We start from the raw sequence: 22,662 nt of genomic DNA, 5'->3' as shown, positions 1-22,662 counted from the left end.
TCCCTGATCCATAGAGCTCTTCCCTTAATAGCAGATGCTCCAGAAAATATCAAAGTCACATTAGTATGCAAAATGCCTGGCACATCAATGGAAAAATCAAATCTCACTATTTCAAGCAGAAGCTGACATGACAGCTCACTACTGAGGAAAGAATCAGATCTTATTTTCATCCTCATGACATTTCCTTTATCTCCTTCTGTCCTAGTTCCATCTCATACCTCCCCCTTGCGTCAGCTATAGCAGCTGGCAGTTACTTTGCTAAGTCTATTTACCTCACTGAAGCAGCACAAAACATGGTGCTCTGGGGCATAGATTTGGCCTACTGAGGGATCTGCCACCCACTACTGAAAGCAGAGGGTAGGAACACATAGCTGAAAGCAGGGAGAGGTAGCCTCCTCCTTGGATGGTGGTGAACTGTCATGCTGGCTCACTCACCTCATGAAAGTAAAGCTTCCAATACTTCACTGCAACAAACAATCCTGTTCAGACAGTTTAACGGCTGCTTACCTCCTCCTGCTCCCCTGATGTTACCTCTTAACAATCACATAGCAATAGCAGGAGGTAGTTCAGGTGGCTGATGGGGGCAGGAAGTTTCCACAAGATCACTTAACTGAACCAGCTCACCTAATGAATCTGTATACATAGGGAAGGGGGGGAACAGAAAGCAAGCAGAACTAGCTCTTTCAGTAAGAGATCACTCAAGCATTTTAGAAGCCTAAGTCCTGCTAAACTGTTTATTTTGTGCAATGATTTTGCTAGTTATGAGACTCAAACTTTAAGACAAACAAAATCAAAGAGTGTCAGAATAGAATTATTTCAGCAATTTTTCAGACTTAAAAATTTAGCTTATATTGTCATACTAATTTTTAATGTCCTCAGTCTTTTGTGTAAGTCACTGCAGAAGAATGGTCACAGAGAATGGACAAAACCAGCGGTTTTATTAAAACCAAGAGTATCCAGTGCTTTCAGCTCTTACATTTTGCCAACAAGCAATTTGTACATACAGAAAGCTAATGAACAGTTTCAAGTGTTTACTCTTAAGTAATTTTACAACTGATGACAAACAGTTTTAATTCTGAGAGATGTAAACATTTGCTTGTGCAAATCAACTTTTAACACAGTATGGCTTTTTACATTTGTCTCTTGCAACATAATCAGTATCTAAAACCTGCTTCTGCACCACCTAGTTAACACTACTCTATTACTCTAAAAATAAGTTAAGACCAGCCTTTCATATTAAGATAAAACAATTTACTGCTGACAACTGAAGATAACTTCGTACACATTGCAGAACATAAGTTGTCAGAGGAATTTAAGACTTTTTCACTACTTGGATTAGCTGCACATTTATTTTCCACATGTTCTAATAGTTTTCCAGTGTGTGTGTACACATGGCAAAATATGATTCGTTTATCCTCTCAAGTAAAGTGTGCTCCCAGCTTACTCTAAAAAAAATAAAAGTCATGGTCTCAAAAGAAGTAGAGCTGGTGTGAGGTCTAACTTAAGTATCAAGGTAGGGCTAAAATACACTAAAAACTAGGAAGTAAACAGATTTAACACAGCAACACTCAACATTAAGACATTTGCTTTCATATGTCTGTTGATTTTGTTTTAAGCTTCTGAGAAAAAAATTAAAATGGTATTTTGTCTAAATGCTGCAAAAATTGTTTTGGGACATGCAGCATGGTTTTTAGAAGGTATCCAACAGATTCTTAGCTATAATGCTAAGATTTGTAAAACCAGAGTTTTTAAAGTCAAATCCATTTAGATGAAAGATTAGCAACTTAAAAAAAGCTTCAGAAAGTGAAAAAAACAACATAAAACAGACACTGTAACTTGTGCAAGTCTATGACTTTTAATTAAAAAACCCCCAAATAATTCAAACTTAAGAAAATACAAATTTAGTTTTTCAAAAGGTTAACACAGTTCTAATTAGCCCATTTAGCCATCCTATTTAATCCTATAGATCTACTGGTTTTGTAGTTGGTAGGAGTTTCACTTTCGATATTGGATTCTTTGGGGATCCTCTATAACGAACCTTTTCTTTTCCCAGAGGATTTTTTGTGATGGTACATTTTTCTGTCACAGCACCTGGCATATTTACACCTGCATTTACTTTTAAACTGCATTTCACTGTTTCATGATTGGTGAGGTCTTCTAAAACAGACTTTGATGGATTAACAGTCACTTTCTGTTTGTAGATTCCAGCAGTTCTTACAGAAACATCAGACTTCTCTAATGGATTTAACCGCCTGCAACATGATTTGGATGTTAAGTCTAGCTGTTTACGAGATGTAGAAACTTCGTCATGTGTACTTTCACTCTTGAGTGACAAAGCTGTGGAATTCTTTAAGGGCTTTTCTGTGCAGGAGGATAGTGCAGAATCATAGCTCAAAGATTTAACAAGTGGTGAACCAACCTCACTAGCTTGGACTAGCTGACGGCTTACAGATTGTCTGTTAGCCTCCAATAAGGAATTCATTCTTCTTACTGACTGTCGAACAGGTGTACGTTGAAACTTAAGAGGTGGTTTGGTTTTGCTTGCAGAACTTGGATCATTTAAGGAAAGCTTGTTGAACCATTGTATGTGGTCAGAAACCTTTCCATGATCAGAAGCAGTTGCTGTTTTAGTTAAAATTTTATCAGAATTTTCAGCTTGCGAGTACTGGTTGCCTAGTTCATTTCGTGATTTAGGTAGCTGTGAAATGGGGAGCTGTCCTGCCCCAGAAGGTTTGACTGTGTCTTCTTCCAAATTACAGCATTTTACCATACAGTTTTCAGCAGTTTCAGTGTATATTAATTTTATTTCCTCTTTTTTCCCAAAGGAATCTAATTTGTTTAAGTCATCTTTTAATGAACTGTTCTGAAAAGTCAACTCGTCTTCCATGGCCATTACTTGAGGCACAGTAAGTTCTATTACATTTTTTATGTTTGGTTTCTGGACCTGAAGTTCAATCTCAATAGAACTTCGGAAGCTTCTGTTCTCCAAAACTTTAGTTTCATCTTTTTTTGGTTTTTCTTTATCAATAGCATAAGATTGATTAGATTGGTGGAACAGCTGTCTGGATTCTGCATTTGCTAGCTGAAACTTCTGGAAGTCTAACTTTTCTTTATCTGGACTGAGCCCTGTGAGACACAGAGTTTCATTTAACGTTTCTTCGGTGACATCTAAGATGGAAGACTTTGTATCACTTATCACATTGTGAAGATTACTTCCAGATGCAGAAAAGGCTTTCTTAACTTTCAGTAATGTTTCTGTAGTTAGACTACTTTCTTCCTCACATAGCAAAAGCTTTAAGCTGTTGTCTTGTTTGTTTACAGTTGTGTATCTGAATTCGTCTGGAACAACTGGTGGCTTTCCAACTACGAAAACAGATTCCGAAGAACCAATTCCAGCTTCAGGGTGTCCTGGCAGACTTGCCTCATTGCTGCTGATCTCCTGAGAATCCGTAACAGTAGGACTATTCCATGACATTCGATAAACTACTTTATCATGACACTTTGGAGTTAACAAGTTTTCTTCTGACTTGCTCACATTCTTTGAACCTTAAAATAAATATCACAGTATTTAAGAATAATGTTTTGTGATTAGAATATGGTTCATGAAATTGATGATGATAGGCAAAATCCTTGCTAAAATAACCTAGTTATCTAAGCAGCACTGAGTTTTAAGGTACCATCATTCCCTTAAGTTTCAGAGACGTAAAAAAAAAAAAAGTTACACTATTGAAAACTGGAATCATGCATCTTATCTTGTTAAACTAAGAAGAACAGAACTACTAAAAATACATAGATACTGCAAGCCTGTCCTCATTAGCTAAATAACTCTTTTCTCCCAGGAACCACTCTATTGTTCAACTAACTTTCGCCCTACTAGCTAGAAGCACCTTTAACCCAATGGCTTTGATACCTTTTTGCAGTTACTTCGCTTCATGAAAACAAAAGTTTTTCCCATTTAATATAACTTATCAAATATTTACCTTTCTTAGAGAATTTTGCATTGATATATGGGCTGAAGAGTACATCTCTTTTTGCACGTTCATCTCTGCTTTCCAAGTCTTGCTGGCCTGCAAGACGCCTTCCAATATTTTCAGATCTATTACCAACTGCACATCCTGATAAAATATTCTTGAAGGAATAAACAAAAGGTGTTACTCTTTATAAACTTGTAATTTAGAATCTCATTTACAAAAGAAATATTTTATGTGATAGAGCACCTGGGAAAGATGGCCAGGAAAAGGCTATACAAATCATAGCCATAGCAGCCTTTTCCTAGCCATCTATTCATCTTCCCTGGATGCTCTGTAGACCTAGGTAGGGAACAGGCTACCTGCAGTAAGGCATACTTGCAACGCAGTGAAGATAGTGATTGTGATGTATGCACATGCTCTGTAATACCTGACAGTTCCTGAATTTCTGACTTACCATTCACAAGTTGATTAACTGTTATGAAAGTAAGTTTAGAGCTTCTCATACTATGTAGTAAGTCCAGCAGCGATCCAGAACTGTGATCTATTACCAAAATAAGTTCTTCCTGCCACTGAAAAGCAGTTCGCAAGCCTTATGATTAAATTTGCACAGTAACAAGAAGAATGCTGTAGAAGCAGCATACTTACCATGTCTCTGTTGCTTTTTCCCAAACCAAACTTCAGGCGTAATGACCTACGAACCATTTCTTTCCGGCTAATCTTTGGAGAAAAACAACCTGTTTTTCCCGATTCAGCCCTGGGGAGAAAAAGGGGAAGAACTGACACATCCAGGAGAGGAGGGGGAAGTGAAAACATCTTGACACTTACTTTGGTTATTTCCTGTAGCAGACTTCAAAGTACAGTCTTCACGACAAGCTTTTTTAATAGGGACAGGAAGGTTTCTTTAAAGCTACCACACCAAATCTTAAGTTATTTTAAGCTGCATTTTACCACATTGGAAAATCCAGTATTTTATAGAAGACTTAAAAAACCCAGTATGTTTTAAACACCAAGAACAGTCTTTTTCAAGAAAGTGATATTTTACGCATCAGTAGTCAAGGGATATAGAATTCTCTCTCCAATTTATCTTTAGTTTCTACGAATTAAGGAAGATTACCTGTATAACTTCTTGCTTGCATGTCTTTTAATTCTTCTGTTTCCTGTACTGGATAAATGATTTTCACCACCAGTTGAAGGAGATAGCAAGTTTTGAGATGACTCATGGGACACACAAGGACTTGCATCAAACTGAACTGTAAGAATAAAATTGTATATAATCTTAAATTATGATTAGATTATAATTATAATCAAATGCTATTCAAATAATCACATTTTCAGATAACAGTCTTACCAGTTAAAACAATGAAAAGGAAGTTTATACAGAACAGATTTTGCTTATTTTCTGGAGTGATGACTTGAAATTATTTTGACTTCCACTTTTATTTAATATTAAATGAAGCTGTTGCTTTTAGCATCTATAGAAGCAATTGGATGCAATTAAATCAAATCAGGAAAATACTCTGTTAACAGATGTACAAGCATGGTAGTGATGTCACACTTTAAGTTTCTACTGTCATCAAATCGTTTTTGCAAATTTAAGAACTTTTATGAAGAAAAGTTAAATTCAGTCTTGATATTATTTGCAATCTTTTGCTCTTTTACATAAATACTTAACCAGAACAATTAAAGCAACAACAATAAATGAAAGAGGTGCTATTTCTTAACATTTTATGAAACAGATTTATTACTGTCATCTTTAGAAGATGGCATTGCTTCGATGTGTTTATCCCTAAAGGCAAGAATTTCATAATGAGCTTGAAATGATTTCATTAAAAATATATTAAAGAGAAAACTGGGCAGTTTTATACCACTCACCTACGAAAAAGAATTGATCTTTAAGAAGGACATAATCAAAATGAAAACATAATTAATCTGGAAGTTTTTGCTCTAAATTTATTTGGCAATATATTAAGGAACCAAACAAAATATGATCTGTGCAAAAGGCTGACAGAAGCACTCTGGTAGAATGAAGGGGTATCAGAGTAATAAAAGCTCAACAAAAGAATAGGGAAAAACTTTTTCTATAGAATTTTGAGGTTATTTAGCATCGAGGGAGAGCCAGAGGTGATCAGATTCAAGAAAGAACCTTTATAATAGTAACATTTAATCCCACTTCATACAGAAATAAGACCAGCCATTCAAGTATTTAGGAGACAGAAGAATGCCGCAACATTTAAAAGGTTAGAAACAAAGGCAGTCTTGATGGATTTGTGTATAAAGATGGAAATAAGCATACACTGGAGAGACTGGAAGAAGCAGTGGATGAGAGTATAACCTGAATGTGTGGTACAAAGGGACTGGAAAAGATCAAAGGACATCAGAATTGCAGATTTGAGAGGGGTGATGGGTGTTCCCAAAAATAAGAAAAATAATTTTGCTTTTGGGTATTTCACATAACATTTTCAGACATGACAGTCACTGATGAACATAAACCCAGAAGACTATTTACTCAGACAGGGTAAGCAGTATAAGGAACACTTAAGTGAAGTTAAGACTGTCCAGTGAGATACTGTATGTTTAAATTAAAAAAAAAGTAATCACTTCAAGCAGCAAGGAAAAGAATAAAGGCACTCTACCTGATGCTGGTGTTGAGCTGCTGTTAAAAATGCTACCTGGTAACAACTCAAAAGCAAAACTATGCTTAAAAGATCGTCTCTTCTTGCTAGACAAGCCCTGAGCGCAATCAGTTGGAAGTTTACGTTTGGTACTTGGCGTAAGAACCACTGGAGTCACTGACGAAAGGACTGCAATTAAGAAAATTGTAAGGGTAAGAGTTTATTTGAACATAAACAGTTTAGTGCCCCCATCTCCCCCCTGCCCCAAACAAGCAAAGAGTTATTGGAAAATCTTAACCAAAGTGCATGCATTTTAAACACAAAGAGCAATCAATATAGGTTTTTGGGTACCCCCCCCCACCTCCAAGTTAGCATCTCAGAAAGGAAAATCCAAAACTACATACATACAAGAAAATATAGCTATTAGGAAAAAAAAAGACACTAAGGACAGTCATCTTCTGCAAGTTTAAGGGACAGAAAAAGCAAAAGAATTTCAGTTTTAGCAAATTCATTCTCAACAGGATAAATTGCTGTACTATTGCACTAAAGCCATGGTGTGCATTAGCTAAAAAGCAGAAGTTTAGTTTCTAATCCTAGAACTGCTCAGCCCACTGCTGCAGTGATTGTAGCTGCTCCAAACAGTAAAATAAATGCAGTATCCTCAATAAAAATGTAACTATATTCAAATTTTAAACAATTTAAACAAAATCATTTATCTTCAATTAACTTCTGAAACTTCAAATTTCTTTTTTTTTTTTTTTTTTTTGGAATATAGTCTACAAATCCAAAAGATACTGCATGGTCTCTGTTTAGCAAGAATATACCAATACCTACCACTTCTGTCTTGCTGAGGTGTAGTGGAGGGTGTTCTGTTAGATTTAAATTTATTCAATGCTCCACTAACAAAATCTGAAATGCAAGACACCGAGCAATCAAATTTAAATACTAAATTAGTCTTGCTCTATTTTAAACTAAAGTTTAACTTATATTCTTTCAGAAAGAAATAGAGCAATTCAGTTGAAATGGTTGTTTTATCTAAAGAAATCTATATTCCAGATCATCTAAACATACCAGTTTTGTTAACCTTTCACAACAACTAGAAAATTATATATTCCTTAAAAAGCAGAATTCATGCAAAGAAAACAAAAGTTTCTTGTAGAGAGTTCTACTGGTTATTATAAATTATATGCCTTCTGATATGTTGTAGGCAAAGCTAGAAGAGATCCATTGTAGACTCTCACAGGTGTTACTGGGCAGTCTTCTTCAAGCTAGTAAAGTTACTGCTATAAAGTTAAACTCAAATCCAAGTATAAAACTTTGATCTCGCAAAGAAATATTGTACAACTTATGGGAACTATGTTCTTTTTAATGAGAAAATGAAACCAGTAGAATATGCATAAAGTCTTACACACTTAAAAGTAGAAGAACAGAACTGCAGCATTTTCATTAAGTGCTACTGCAACCTAAAGTTGTATTTCCTGTGTCTATAGCAGAGATCAGCTGAACTGCAAAGCCTGAGGTATGTCTTGTATGGCATCTAGTAGATAGCAGGTGTTTTTTCAACACTTGTCTTTGAAAATAGATAATACTGAATAATACAGTTTTACTGCATCTGGAGAAATAGCAGAAGCTGCATACTGCCAGAACCTGCTCTAGGGAATTAAAAAAGATTCTAACTGCTTCTCCTCAGTTTTAACATTCACAAACATTTATCACTTTGCAACTCCAAGAGGATGTCCCTTCTTCTAAAAGTGGCAAGTATATTACACAAAGAAGATACTCTGGCTAAACATATACCATAATAAAACATTAATTTCAGCTGCTGTCAAGTTTAACACTCCAAGTACGTAAGCTAAGTAAATACTCACTAAATAAGTAAGGAATACATACATAATCAGAGTTATGATTAGAGTCAGGTCAAGTGTACGTATGGCAGAACATTTCCAAAAGGAAAATGTAGAAGAATACAGAACATACTGTTCTATTGTCTATATTTAGCAAAAAACTCTACTGAGTATCCTACACAACATCCAATAAAACCTCACAGTTGGTTTCTAGAACTGAACAACTCTGGTGCTTCTTTCTTACACTTAACAGAAATACACGCCTAGTATTTTAGTACTACCAGACATTTTCAATTTCTGCACTCTAAAGAAAAATGTAGTTATACATCTTGAAATTCAAAAGCTACAAAAGTTACATTTTTTAAAGCATTAAACAGATCTTCTCAATGAAGTTCAGACACTCTTTGCTGTACTCAACCATAAAAAACTTCTCAGGTTTAGAAACAATTCAGCCTGGGCTTTTTACAAATGAGCAAACTCACAAATCACATGCAAATCTGCTGTTAGAAAGCTATGTTGTCTGAAAATAACAGATCAGTTAAAACTATACCAAATCGTATTGGATGAGTTCAAGTCTCACTTAAACTAGTTTGATTTATCTTGTAAAAGTTTACTAGCCCACATTAAGTATTTCAGAGCTTATTAACAGTATTACAGTAACTGTGCATGCGTGTGTGTGCACGTGCGCAAAACAGTGGTTATAAAATAATTAGAAATTAATACTCCAGATTGAGAAAGAAGTGCTTGTAAATAAAGTTTTAACCTGCATACATGAAAAAGACAGGCAAAGTCTACTGTGAATTTCCCTAGACTTTCTTATCCTGTATACAGGATATACAGTTTTGACAAAGTTCTCATACTGTAAGCTCTTCAAGAATGTTGTGTATAACATACTGTGTTGTATGCACAAGAATACTGTGTCCAGCTAAGTTCGTGTTTTGATTCAAAAGAGTGCCATTTATATCCTTGCCATCTCATAACCTGACTTATCAAACTATGTAATCGTTGAGTGTCCAAATATAGTTTCAAGACTACCAATAAAATTTTTAAAATATTTCATCTGTATTCTGCAACAGAATTTGAAGTTAGTTCACCAAAAAGCTGGAATATTAATCTCACTTTACATGCCTGGATGCCAACAAAATAGCAGCTTTGGCAGAAAACAGACATACTGAAATAAAGTCTTAGTGTAAATATACAATATATTAACATGATTACGTAAGTTGTACATAGTAAATAACAAATTTCACAGAAGTCTATTCTGCTTAGGACCAGCATACCTAAAGTCTCAAAATTAGTCCATTTTAGTTGCTGAAGCTTTGAGCAAACATACCTACCCCCAACACTTCGTTGTCTCCTCCTTTTACATTCACTGGGAGATTCACTTTCACTGTCTTCATGGCCTCTCAGTGAGGGAGTAGATTCAAGAGCATCAACACCTAACATTGCAGGAATCTTTCCCAAGATAAATTCTGGTACTTGCCCTGAATTAGTTGAGAAATATTTTTAAAGGTTTTTAAAGAGTCAGAAAAGACAGCTGTATACAAATATGTGCAACAATACACTTCAATAAACATTTACAATCTTACCAATTTCTGCTGCATGATCAATTAGTGTTTGTACAACAGCAGCTTGCAAGCGAATTTTTTTTTCTGTATTGGCTGTCATCTTTTCATTTTCACTTGAGTGCAAGAGGTTTGGAGCAAATATCACTGCCAGATTACTGCTATCCATTCTGTTTTCATTGCATCTTAACAAGAAAATTTTTTTTGTTTAAAACAAATTATCAGGACAAACAGTAGAGGGAGAAAACTAATAACCCAAATGCAACTGGAAACAAAATCAAACCCCCCACTTGAGTGCTCATATATCAAGATTAATGAGTAGGCTTGCTATGCACCCCCAAGCTAGGTAACTGCATGACTATGTTATTGAACGCAACAGGTTACAGATCCCCGCCAGTTTTTAGATAAGCGAAGTACCAGTTAGATGATGTTAGTTTCATCAGTCACTCCTTTTGCTTTCCAAAGAAGAACTAGAAATACAGCTATGAAAGAACAAGAATAAAAGTCAAGTCTCCAGCATTTATAAGAAAACACTCTGGATTAGTGAAGACGACTGTGCTTGAATTCTAGTAAATGACTGCAAATTAGGAAGTTAGAAGAAAAAAAATATCCCCCCAACACCAATCACAGACACAGTCGAAAAATCACAATCAAAGACAGCAGTGCCCTAAGAAGACAAAGTTAAAGGAATTTATAGTTTTTTTGTTTGCTTGTTTTTTTTAAACCAACCAAGTATCCTCTTTACATTACATTACACTGACCTTAGGGACACAGTTCTCAGAAAGTTGAAAAAGTATCGCAAAGCTTCAATTGTTCTGTCATCCATTAAACATGAAAGCAGCACAGTGGCAGTTTTCTTCTCATTTCCTAGCTGCTGAGCTTTGAAAAGAGCTTCCTGCAGATGAAGTGGAAGGATGGGTTCTGGAAGCTCTCTAAAGAACTGTTTAAGAAGCCCTGCAACATCACATGGCAATGCAGCTGAGAGGCAGTTTTCACCTTGATCCAGTTTACTCTGAAATTGTTCATAAGAAACATGTGTTGAAGACTTGAACACACCAGCAGATTTCTAAGTTTAGGCATTAATCCTCTAGCCCATATGAGAAGAGACCATCAAATCTTCCCCATTTTTACTTTCAGTTTTGCCATGTTTTACCTAACTGCAGTATTTACAAAGAGATACAGATGATATTAATGGGCAACATATGTTAATTTGCAGGTTCTCCCATGTCCACATCTCTGTGGCAGAATACTGCTAAACAAATATCCACACACTATCCAGTACATATAACCACTATCAAGTTTGTTTAGTCAAAAGTGTTTTCTCACAATCTACAAAGCTGAAAAGCTTCCTAGGGTGGGGGGTGGGAAACTGTTTGCCAGTTTCTGGATGAGATCCCCTCTCTCATTTCTAAAGCAGATAATGTTACCATGCTACTTCTAGTATTAGAACTCAAATGCTACTGAGAGGAGTTCAAAAGCTAAAACATACAGATGGTCAAGTGAAATTCAGCTTATTTGATATATACACACACACGACTTTAGAGAATACCTTTAATGCTTTTAAGCGAAGAAGAGATCCAGACTTCCTGAAGAGTCCTTCAGTATGAATATGTTCTTCTAAATATTCACAAGCATCAACAAGAAAGCTGAGGAAAGAATCACAACATAATTCACACATTCAGAATAAACTTCACTTTTCCTAGAAGGACTATCTCATTATAAATGCATAAAACTTTATATATAGGCCAGTCTTCCCCAATGACAGTCAGTAGAAAGAAATAGAACTGCATGATAGCTCTGGCTCTGAACTCCCCATCTAACTTCTGCTTCCCTCCTCCCTCAACTGAAACTATTTTTTATATCCCCCATAAGTTTTACTAGGCCTAGAATAAGTGTTTTCCTCTTCCTCCAACACAAGTTCAGTACTATACAAAGAGCAAAATAAGTGTAGATCTAAATATACAATGTTAATTTACCTTGGAATACTTCCATATTCTGGCACAAGTGACTGTGGTAATGCATGAAAAGATATTCCAAAGATTTTACCCTAAAATACAAAATTCAATTATTCAAAGGTCCCCAGTATTACCAACTACATGTTACAGAAATGCACATAACCCACGAAGTAAAAACTGAAGGTTAATTAAGACAAAAAAACCAAAGTCTTTCAGATAAGAAAGGTATGAAACATTGTCAGAAGCACACTATCATCTTTAAATATCTGAGCCTATGCTGATTCTAGTTAAAATTAACAGCCTGGATTATTATGAAAGAATAGAAATGTTTTCTGCAGTTTGTTTTGCATATCTTACATTATTTTACAAGGTGTCAATTTTCCTACAAGGCCACAAGATTGGTAAGGATATTAACAGACTGCCCAAGATTGAGATCACTCCCGATTTGTATTTTTATTATTGGAGATGAATGCAAACTCTGTCGTTTATGCCTGAAATTCAAAGTGCTAATCACTTTGAAAAAATAGTTAATCAATAACCAACCCTTGTCAGGCTATCTTTGGCTTATCTAGCCTACAGAAAACAAGCATAACAGGATTGATCTAGAAATGGAAACAATACATATGCTGCTATTGTTTCATTTCAGGCTGCTACTAAAGGCACAGAAAGAACACTAACTTCAAGATATAATGTTTCTCTGTATTTACAAGATGTTACTTCCAGTGGCCTGAAATTCAATATTTCAAATCTGTACTTAATGCCTAAACTTACTATACTGGGTTTTGACTGACAGATCAGAAGTCATGGCTTATTTCAATTTTTGAAATAAAATAATGTCTATTCCCTTTCAATAGAAATAGAACCCTACCCCCAATGTTATTCTCAACCTTTTCCCACCTCAGCTGGAGAGAAACAAGTCCCTGCTCAGTTGTTATTTAAAAACACATTTTGTGCAAGATTTAAACACCGTAGACAACTAGTTAGACACTTTTATTATTATATACATACAAACAGTCCTTATTACCTTCTCCCTGCCCAAATCTAGATCCATACACTTGCTGTTGCCAATAGGGAAGAAAGTCATTCTTTGTTTTTGTTCCCTCTTTCTGAGCAACCCAACCCAGAGCATGTGTTTTTGTAACTCCTTTGGCTTATGTTGGTCAAGGGTTACTAAAGCATTTCGTAATATCTCCTCAGCAGTGGAAATGGTCTTACAGAAAGCTCATTCTAAGAGTGCTCAGTTTTGTGCTACACCATTGCACAGAGGTCTTTGCATAGGACTTGACTGTGGCTCCTTCCATGCTTCATAAATTAAGTTCTGCTAGGAGATCACAATGTTTTGAATGGACTTCAATGCTGTATAAACTGGCATTAAGATACTTTACTCTAAATTAGAGTCCAAAGACAGAAAAACAGACTTCTTTCTTCAATGAATTCAAAGTATTTTGGGATGTGTGTTTTGCAGGTTGTTTCTTCCATGTGTGGAAGAGCCACAACTCTGAGATTCTTTTTGCCTTTCAGAACATATATTAGAGTTTACCCTCCCTGTGCCCAGACCGGTAAGCTGCAAGCTTTCTCTCTCAAACAGCAGCAACACAACCACAGCACAGTGCTCTGCTCAGACCAGGAGGCCAATGCAGCTTTTGGTCTGGGGCAGAGTTTCATCCCTTGGAGCGCAGGCAAAGCAAGGCAAGATCTGCCTGCACCTGAGTATCCATAGTCATGTCTTGTACAAAGATACGATGCAAATAAAGCCTTTCAAGCCAGAATTTAAGAAATCAAGGAGAATAGAAGACAAAGTTTTGAGAAACCACAGGGCACTTGTGTATTCTGACAAATAATACAATAAGATTCCAATTTCCCAGTGAGCAATATTAAACACAACAAAATCTTAAAAGCTCTTGCATAGACCAGAGACATACATTAGTAGCTTTGACACGTATGTATTTGGCAGAGAATATGAACTACATCAACAAAATCACTACTTTTAAAAGAAAAAAAAACCAAGCAAACAAAGTTTCTCTTTCACCCTCTGGTCTGTCTGCAACACTCAGATCCCAAAAGAGAGGGCAAAATTCAGCATCGTTATAACTGTCTTACTGAACCACAACATTTTGTGATGTGTGCAATATTTGTGATTTATTACCCCGCCGACTGCCTGGAGCACTTGCTTGCCGAGGAGAAGGGAAAAGCCTACTTCCCCCGTTACAGGTATTAAGATGGGTCCCCACGAGAACAGGCTACGCTTTCTCTTCACGCCACCGCCAGCGGCCAGCCCGAACAACAGCGCTACTGTAAGCGCGCTGTCGCCTGAACGAGCGGCTCGGGGGAAGGAGAGCAACCCCAGGCCCCCAGGCTTCGCTCGCCCGGCGGCAGAGCGCTCCGCACCCCGCCCGCGGGGGCTCACGGCGAGCAGGAAGGGGGGGAAAGACCGGCGACTGAACGCCCCGCCGCGGTGGCGACCACCGCCGCCCTCACCTCTACGGCCGCCGCTGCGGACTGCTTCCCCGCCGCCCCTCGACAGCTCCCACTCTTCACTTTGATCCCGTAAGCGGCCCGCAGCTCCTGCAGCACCGCCAGCCGCACCAGGCTTCGCCTCTGCTCGGCCATCCCAGCTCCTGCCGCGCCCCCCAGCCGCCCCCCCACCCCTCAAACGCTGCTCGCCGCCATCACGACCTCCCTCTACGTCCAACCACCCGACCGCGCCGCCGCCCGTTACTGCGTGACTCAAACGCAGCGCCAACCCCGCCCTCGCCTCTGATTGGGCCGCCTCCCGTTCGAAATCAGGCCCCGGCCGCTCAGCGGCTAGGTGGGGCTGCCTCGTGCGGTGCCTGGCTCCAGCACCTCACAGCCCGTCCTGTGGCCGCGCTGGGGCAGCAGGCGCTGCCGCGGCCGCGCCGCCCGCCCGCCTCAGAGGCCTTCCGGCGGCACCGAGACGGGAGGAGGGGGTGGTGGGTGCTTCCGGGGCCTGCGGGGCCACGCCGCGGGGGGGCTCAGCCGCCAGCGGCGGGGGCGGCGCACGGCCGAGGCGGGGCTGCTGGTGCTACAGCTGGCCGTGTGGTACCGGTGTTTCCGAGTTTGTTGTGCTTTTAAATAGATTTCAGTTTACATGGGCGGACTGTTGTGGTTTTGTGAATAAATTGAATTCTCAAAGGAGAAATGACTACACGATGTTACTCTTGATTATAACGGCGCTGTAAATGGGTTTAGAAAAAAAGATTTAAATCAAGCATCTTCACGGCTACTTTAATCATTGATGCAGCTTTCTCTTGCATTAGCTCCGGCCTGTGCAGATCCATCTAAGATCACTGATCAGTCTCCCTGGACAAGAGCAATTCACTGCAGGGGTGTAGGTGGCAGTTCAGCCATTCGCACAGGGTTTGTTTGTACAGTCTACATTTGGTTTTGTTTACTTAATCCTTATGTTCTCATACAACATGCTCCAGCAGTGTCACTCGGGGTTTTGTGCTATGTTCGTATTATGAAGAACTGAAAATGTTTTTGAAGTTTCTATTCCAAAGGCAACTCTTTAAATGTTAATAACAGTTGCATTAATGAAATGCAATCTTTCTGAGTCTGTTTACAGTTTGAAATGTTGCTCTAAAAGAAAAAATAACTTTCCTGCTTCACTTTATACATTATTATGGTACTGATTGTAAAAAGGGTTTTATTTCATCACTAGGAGAATGAGAATATCACAGATGAGACATAGAACGATAACACCACATTTTGTGGTGGTCTGAACACCTACGAACACAGAAAGTAGAGAATAAAACAAATCGAGAATAGCTAGAGTTTTGCCAAAATTGACTAATATACATGGGAAAAGTCATCAAAATATAAATAGAAAAAATTCTAGAAAGTTATGCCAAAGAAAGACCTAGCAACAATAATAATCAGCAGAGAAGACATTAATTTTTAAAGTAAAACACCAGAATTTTGATTATGAATGTCAAAATAACTGTCATTGAGCAAACCTCTAAATGTGGTTTTAGTGCAGCCTCATTATTGTATTAATAATATTGTAATAAGTAGTAGTATCTGCCCAGGCTTTTGTATTATATGAAAACACCGTGAAATTCTAAAACCTACAATATCACTGAAGAGAAGTACAAGTGGTAGAAAACCTGCTCCTTTAAATTGTACATAATTTTAAGTGAAATATCATATCAAATGCAAAATAGTCTGATTTACTTTTAACTAGCCTGAGTAAAGGTTAGACAACTAAATAAATCATAAGATACAATTATATAACATAAATTAGTTTATTTTTGCAGCAGTTACAACAGTAAGTATTACAATAAGACATATTGTAACTACAGCCACATCTACAATCATATGACACCAAAATGAATATTCCTCAAGGTTCCAGTGGCAGAAGAAATACTGAAGGTATGAAATGGTTTTCCTATAATTTAGCTTAAGCAATCACTATCCAATTTAGTTTTCTGTAGTAATGAAGTGTTGCACAAGAGGGAGCTATGAGCTGATATTTTAAGTCCCTTTCTCTGTTCTCTTTTCCATCCAAAATTTACATAAGAAAAGAAACACCTAATCATAGCATGTGCTGTATTTAGATAATTTCATTTAAAAAAGTGATCAAGGTGTTGAGCCTTTTTAATGTTTTGCAGAAGATATTTAATATTTATCTAGTTATTTTGTCAAAAACATCAAGTATTTTAGTATTCTTCAGGTGACTATTTTAACACTTCTCTGCTTTATTTAGAGATAGAAAGACTGAGGCGGGAAAAATTACTTTGTGAATAAGGACTAGCCAACCAATTTAGGAACCAGTTCTAGCATCTCCAGCTCAAATCTGTTACACTCATTCAAAATTGGTTTAAAAAATGAAGGTATACAGCTCTTTGGCCACATTTTTTCTGATAGAATTGTCTAAGAATTGACGTGCCCAGGTTCTGGCATTATAAATAATCCTAATTTTCAAAAGCTGTGAGTGAAATCCTGTCTTGAATTAAGTAAATGGCAAAAACTCTAGTCATAACGAAAGCCAGGCTTACACTGCATTTTTCATCCAGCAGGTAATACACATGTATATTTGTACACACACACATTCTTTTTCACTATACATATATATGTTTATATTTACATTTGGAGGAAAAAAGGTTGAGCCCCTAAATTTAGCAAGGGGTTTTGTGAATTTTGGAAGCTGCTCCAGAAATTAGAGCTTTAAAAAAGACTTTAAAAGTCAAATGTTTACTAACATTCTTATTTCAGTAACCACTCAGAATAGTTGTGGTTGAACCAACCAGAAACTTTGGCAGCCAGAGGAAGCAGAAACAAGCTACTTCAACAAGCAGAGGCAAATCATGAGGAGCAGGGAAAAAAGAACTTAGCTCTTAAGTACCCCTCCCTGAAAAAACTCAGAACTTGGTAGGAAAGAGTGTACGTGTCTCTCATTCTGGCTATACAAGGGCTGATATTTGCACTAAGGAAATATTTTAGGTATTTTCTTTAGGGCTGGAGACAGACAGACCCAAGACAGCAGCAGGCTGCTGATACTTCTGAGCCCACCACTACTTCTGATATCTTCAAATGCTACCTAGAATAAATCAGTCTACTGTGAGCAGGTTTCAAATTTACTGCATCATCTGGAATTCCATTATAAAATAAAAAATTGAAAATGACTGAAAGTAACAAGATTTGTTGATTAGGTTTTAGAAATCTGAAAAAACCCTTGTACCACACTGAAGAGAGATGCGATTTCTCTCAAGCCGCATACTTTCCAGGAAACCAGCATGTGAAATTTAAGGAGAACAGCTTAGCTACTGCTGATACCACACTGGTCAACTCAAATCAATTTAGAGGCTTCGTGTTGTAAACACTTGATGTTTTCAAGCATGGCTGAAGCTGAGGGTTTATTCTTGGCACTCGGCATGACATTTTGCATTTATAATGCACTTCATTTTACCTTAACAGCAAGCATAGGAAGGTTGTTTTTACAGTTCTTGTGCTTGAGTGGTTGAATGGTCTGAAACTGGTAATTTGCCTGTGGTGGGATGATTCACCAGGTAGATGTTACTTTCACACATTGTCTTCAACCCTAAAACACAGAATTTAAAATAAAGGTGTTACAATACCCCCAACAAGGACAATGTTATTAAGCTGTTCCTCAGTGCAGAAAATTCTGCGATGAAACTAAAACATCGATCTGTATATTAAGGTGCAACAGGTACCTTTAAAATAAATGCAGAGTTGAACAAGTTGTCTAAACAAAGACATGGGCTTTCATATTTGCTGCTTACCACCACAGTTGACTTAAGGAGTTAAAGTATAGATTGATATTACCATAAATACTTAGATGGCACAGGTACAGATGTATATTTTAGTGACATCATAGACTGTGGTTCAGATTAAGCAATATATAAGCAAGATAGACCATCTTGCTTTGCCCAAGATGCAAATAATAATTGAAGACTGGTGACAAGCATCTCAGTAGCTCGCAATGCAAGTATTACATTAGGAGTTAAAAAATAGAAGTAATTGGCTTGCTTCCTACTTTGGTAGTAACATTAAAAAGCAACAGAGATATCGAGAAAGAAAAGAGTCATACTGGAAAGGGAGTTGCATTCTGTGTTTTAAATATGGTTTACTTAATGGAAATCTGAAAATTTAAAGACGAAAGCTAACTTGCAAATCAATGATGTGTATTACTACCTTAACATACTTGTGCCACAGCTGGGAATCTAAGGGAGGACCTAAAAGCCTAAATTCATCCCAAAGCCCAAGAAATACTTCAGAGAATTCAAAACACTGTCTTGTAAGTCACTTGACAATGCATATTCCTAGTACCTCTGTTACACATTAAACTTGAGTATTTTCCACGTGGGGCATGTCTTTTACTAATCTGATTACAAGACTAATGAAAAGTGTGCTTTTGTTTAACAATACTAGAGAAAAACTTAGAAGTTTTTTTAGTAGCGCTATGAACAGTAGCCTACACTAGGTAGGAACACCAGCCAATGCTTTGTTGACATCCTAGGTAATATTGATAATTTAGGAGAAGTAGTCTCAAGGTGGATCTATAATCTTTTATCCCCCTCAATTGTCCTAGACTGCTCCATTTCTCAGAGAAGATATTCATAGCAGTCTTTGTTTCTATTCAGGACAGCAATTCTGTGTTTATGTTTTTACTTTCAAGAAAATACAGACCAAAAATATTTTGAAGTCCTAACGTAAGTGAGAGGTTTATTTAGTAACAATTTACAATAGTTTCTCACTGTTTCTTTTGATTTGATACTGGGTGCTTCTATTTTATACTTTAAAAAGGGCTTGAGTGCCTCAAAGTCTATCTGCTTTTTCCACCTACACCAGTTGGTCTTACAAGAGCTATTACCTACCAAACTGGTCAAAGGACATAGATAGGATAATTACAGTTACACTGCCACTACTGCACATAATTGCTTGTGTTTGCGTCTTGCAAAGATACAAGCTTATTTGGAAATCTGGGCCTTAGCTGCTGCTGCACACCTCTTTCCATATCAGCAAAGGATTGCAGACTTCCCCAGCAAGTTCTCAAGGCGTCTGTTACATGACTGCTTGTTCACTAAACACAGGGACAACAATAGCTTGTTCGGTCTCAAGAACAGGCTTCTGGATAGAGCAAAATGGTAATTACTTCCATTTTAGAGGGGAAAAAAAAAGAAAGAAAAAAAGGGAAGAAAGATGCAGTATTATATATATAACACAGCTGTAAGCCAGAAAAAAGAATAATACTAATAATACTTTCTTCTAAAGCATGAGTCTATAGCAGAGCTCAGGAGAAAAAAAAATCTTCTCTTCCTCCTACTTCTTCTCACTCTCCATTTTATTTTTAAATTGTACTTAAGACCAGCTCTTTTTTCAGTACATTCCTTTCATAAACGTCCTGGTAGTTAAAGGAGAAATACTTTTTTTTCCCTCATAACTGGCTCCCCCTAATATCCTGTAAATCTCAGAACTTGGGGCAGGTAATAGAAATTTTAATTTCCTTTCTTTCCAACTTGTAGGCAAGGAGAGACTGCATTTAGAGAATTTTGGAATGTTTCTGATAGGACACTTTGATTTTGAAGTTTCAAATAATTAAATCCTTGAACAGTTGGAAATTTGATAACCAGAAGACAAAAGCTGGGTGTTTTAAAAGTTCTCTGTGCCAAGAATTCAGTTCATCTGGGTACCCCGATTTTAGACAAACAATTGTGTGACAGTGACTGCAGTGGTAAGAGAAGCAGACACCAGGGTCTGTGAGGTTACTATTTTGTCAGTATTTCCCGCCTGGAAAAATTATTTCCCGTCCCGTCTCAGGAAAGTGTGATGGGTTGGGTATATTTCTGTTTTTCCATAAGACTTTCAAGTGTCTTATGTCTGTTATGTGTGTATTATAGTTAAAGAGATGTATCTTCCTAGTTCCTACTTCAGTTGGAAAGATATGGACACATCCCCTAGTTAGCTTGAAAATCTGAACCAAAGCAGTATGGTTTCTTCTCTAAAGAGGGATGTTTTTGATTCAGTGGAGTAATCATGCTGAGAATGCATTACTGAAAAAACTCATTCATTCTGAAGTTCTCAGTTAATACAGTTTAGGAGTTAATTAAATTTTCTGAGGAGGAAGTAAAAGCTTCAGATTGGTATAATTTTGGACATGGAAATGAAATCAAGATTCTTCTGATATTATTCCATGTTTATAGAACACTTAAGATCTTGAAGTGCTTCACAAACTATATATAGGACCTAGCTCACCTGCTGAAGTTTTGGATAGCACTAGATAGCACAAAAGCATTGACCTGGGCAGATCCCATGGCAGAAGTTAGATAGGACACTGAGGATCATATCTAGTGCTGCAGAACTTGTCACAAAGGACAAGATTTTAGTTTTTTATTGCTGACTTAACAAATTGTACCATGTTGTGAAAGCAGTGAGAGAGAAGCAAAATGCCTTTTTTTGATTTATGTTTGGCAACACATTAGTTTTCATAGATTCATGGAATTTAAACACAGAAATTAGATTGTCCATAGTCTGATGTCTTGTATATCATAATCCTGTCATTTATGTACTGAGGGTATAACTTGTGGTTAATAAAAGCAAAACTAGTGTTTAGCTAAAGTACAGTTTCCCCAAAAAAATCAAGTCTTGATTTAAAGACATCAAGAATCCGTTACTCTCAAAAGTTAATCACTTTCACTGTCAAAGATGGACACCTCAGTTCACACTAAGTGGCCTAGCTTTGGCTTCCAGTCATTTGTTTTTGTTGTAACTGTCCTCAAGATCGAGTAGCCCTTTTGTACCTGGTATTTTCCCCCGATAAAGGTAGTATTCACTGTTGTTAGGCTAGTTTCCACTCTTTTCTGATAACCTAGAAGGACTGAGCTCTTTATGTCTTGGCAGACTTCTCAGCCAAAAAAGAATTTATGGAGCCTAATGCTACTTAGTTTTGAGAGCACTTCCAGATACAAACCAAAATGATATATCCAAAGGCACATCTGTGTCATTTTAAATGGCAACTTTAAAGGAAATACCAAAAGCTAAAATAGGAATGCTTAAGGCATAAAAGGGAACACTGGACATTTTTATTAGTAAAGCGAAAATTAGGAGGCATTTTTATGTTTACCTTTACATATAAATTGCCTCTTCTTCCAAGCTGGCACATCTGGGCAGGCATATATTCTAGATACCTTGAGAATGTAAAATTTGAAGAGTGAGAAGTTTAGGTGCTTCTAGTTTTGGATGAAAGCTGAGTGGGGTGTTTTAAGGTTGCTGTTTTGTATTTGTTCCTGAAGTGGGATTTCTGGTGGAATGCACTTGGCCAAGTCTTACATGAGTCACCCAAGGCCTTGCTCAGATGTGTCATAGCATATCTGAACTAGGAGCTCTTCTGAAATCTTTAGTAGTTTAACTCCAGATCCAAATCTTGCTGTAAGCTCCCTTGACTTTGGATTTCTCCTTTTCAATCAGCGTGGGAAGGAGAGATGGTAAAGCAAGCTGTGTATGGAAAACTAAAATGAGAACAAAAGCCTGTCCAAATTATGCAACGAGGATCATTATGCTATAAAATTGCTCTTCAAATGTGGTTGTCAATGAAAGATATTAAGATTTCAACAGTTATTTTCTTGATGAAGACTTAATTTCTTGCATAAAAAGGTTTTTAAGCTTAAAGCTATGCCTACACAATTAGTGTCCTTTGGTTTTTAGAATCAGTTTGAAGGGTGCTAAAAGATTTGAATATAATAGAAGTATTTTGCTTCATTACAGAGTTGTTGTCTCAAACTACTTTCACAATAGACTTATATTTTAAATAATTTACAAATGTAATGTATCATTAGATACAATGATCACTACATCATTTTGGAATGGCATTTACGCAGGTGAAGGCAGCAGCCTCTCAGTACAGGCTTGAGGCTCATGTTGTTAAAATAATGTACATCTCAACTTGGTTTTGCTACATATAGGGTCAGAGTTAGGGTTGGACAAGAACAAACTGTAACTAAACTTCATCTGCAAATCCACATTTTTTCCATTGGAATAGAGCAGAAAAACAGAATTCACAGGTTCCCTTTTTAATTCCATTCTTTGTTTTTTCCCATGAAACGGGGTTTTCTTGTATGCAGTGAGGCAGAAATAAGCTGTTCTAACATATGAACAATGAATAGATTTGAGGAAATAAAATCTGTAGATAATATTCATGATGTTGCCATTGTAGTTTAGGTCCACACAGTGCATAG

At 37.2% G+C, this 22,662-nt stretch overlaps 1 protein-coding gene and 1 long non-coding RNA gene across 4 annotated transcripts in view; both read right to left on the bottom strand.

The window, feature by feature from the left end:
* Positions 1 to 919: 919 nt before the first annotated feature.
* ARHGAP11A (Rho GTPase activating protein 11A) lies at positions 920 to 14,770 on the bottom strand. Of its 3 annotated transcripts, none has more exons than XM_026093948.2 (12): positions 14,703 to 14,770; positions 11,969 to 12,039; positions 11,542 to 11,638; positions 10,754 to 11,004; positions 10,017 to 10,177; positions 9,765 to 9,911; positions 7,418 to 7,492; positions 6,605 to 6,772; positions 5,086 to 5,221; positions 4,617 to 4,725; positions 3,981 to 4,128; positions 920 to 3,546 (listed from the first exon to the last, which is right to left on the bottom strand). In XM_026093948.2, exons 4-12 carry the CDS (start codon positions 10,816 to 10,818, stop codon positions 1,961 to 1,963), a joined length of 2,595 nt encoding a protein of 864 aa, XP_025949733.1. In that variant the 5' UTR covers positions 10,819 to 11,004; positions 11,542 to 11,638; positions 11,969 to 12,039; positions 14,703 to 14,770; the 3' UTR covers positions 920 to 1,960. The 3 variants fall into 3 exon arrangements, with proteins under 3 accessions (XP_025949733.1, XP_025949731.2, XP_025949732.2); XM_026093946.2 differs by lacking the exon at positions 14,703 to 14,770 and adding an exon at positions 14,426 to 14,695; XM_026093947.2 differs by lacking the exons at positions 7,418 to 7,492; positions 14,703 to 14,770 and adding an exon at positions 14,426 to 14,695.
* A 1,424-nt stretch (positions 14,771 to 16,194) lies between these two features.
* LOC112979612 (uncharacterized) overlaps positions 16,195 to 22,662 on the bottom strand; it is a 39,624-nt gene continuing 33,156 nt past the window's right edge. Inside the window, exon 3 of the long non-coding RNA XR_003258223.2 lies at positions 16,195 to 18,008. This is a non-coding gene — a long non-coding RNA (uncharacterized LOC112979612). The remainder of the gene's footprint in view (positions 18,009 to 22,662) is intronic.

The sequence above is a fragment of the Dromaius novaehollandiae genome, chromosome 5, assembly GCF_036370855.1.
Source record: "Dromaius novaehollandiae isolate bDroNov1 chromosome 5, bDroNov1.hap1, whole genome shotgun sequence".
Lineage (NCBI taxonomy): Eukaryota > Metazoa > Chordata > Aves > Casuariiformes > Dromaiidae > Dromaius > Dromaius novaehollandiae.
This window is presented reverse-complemented; position numbering and strand designations above follow the sequence as displayed.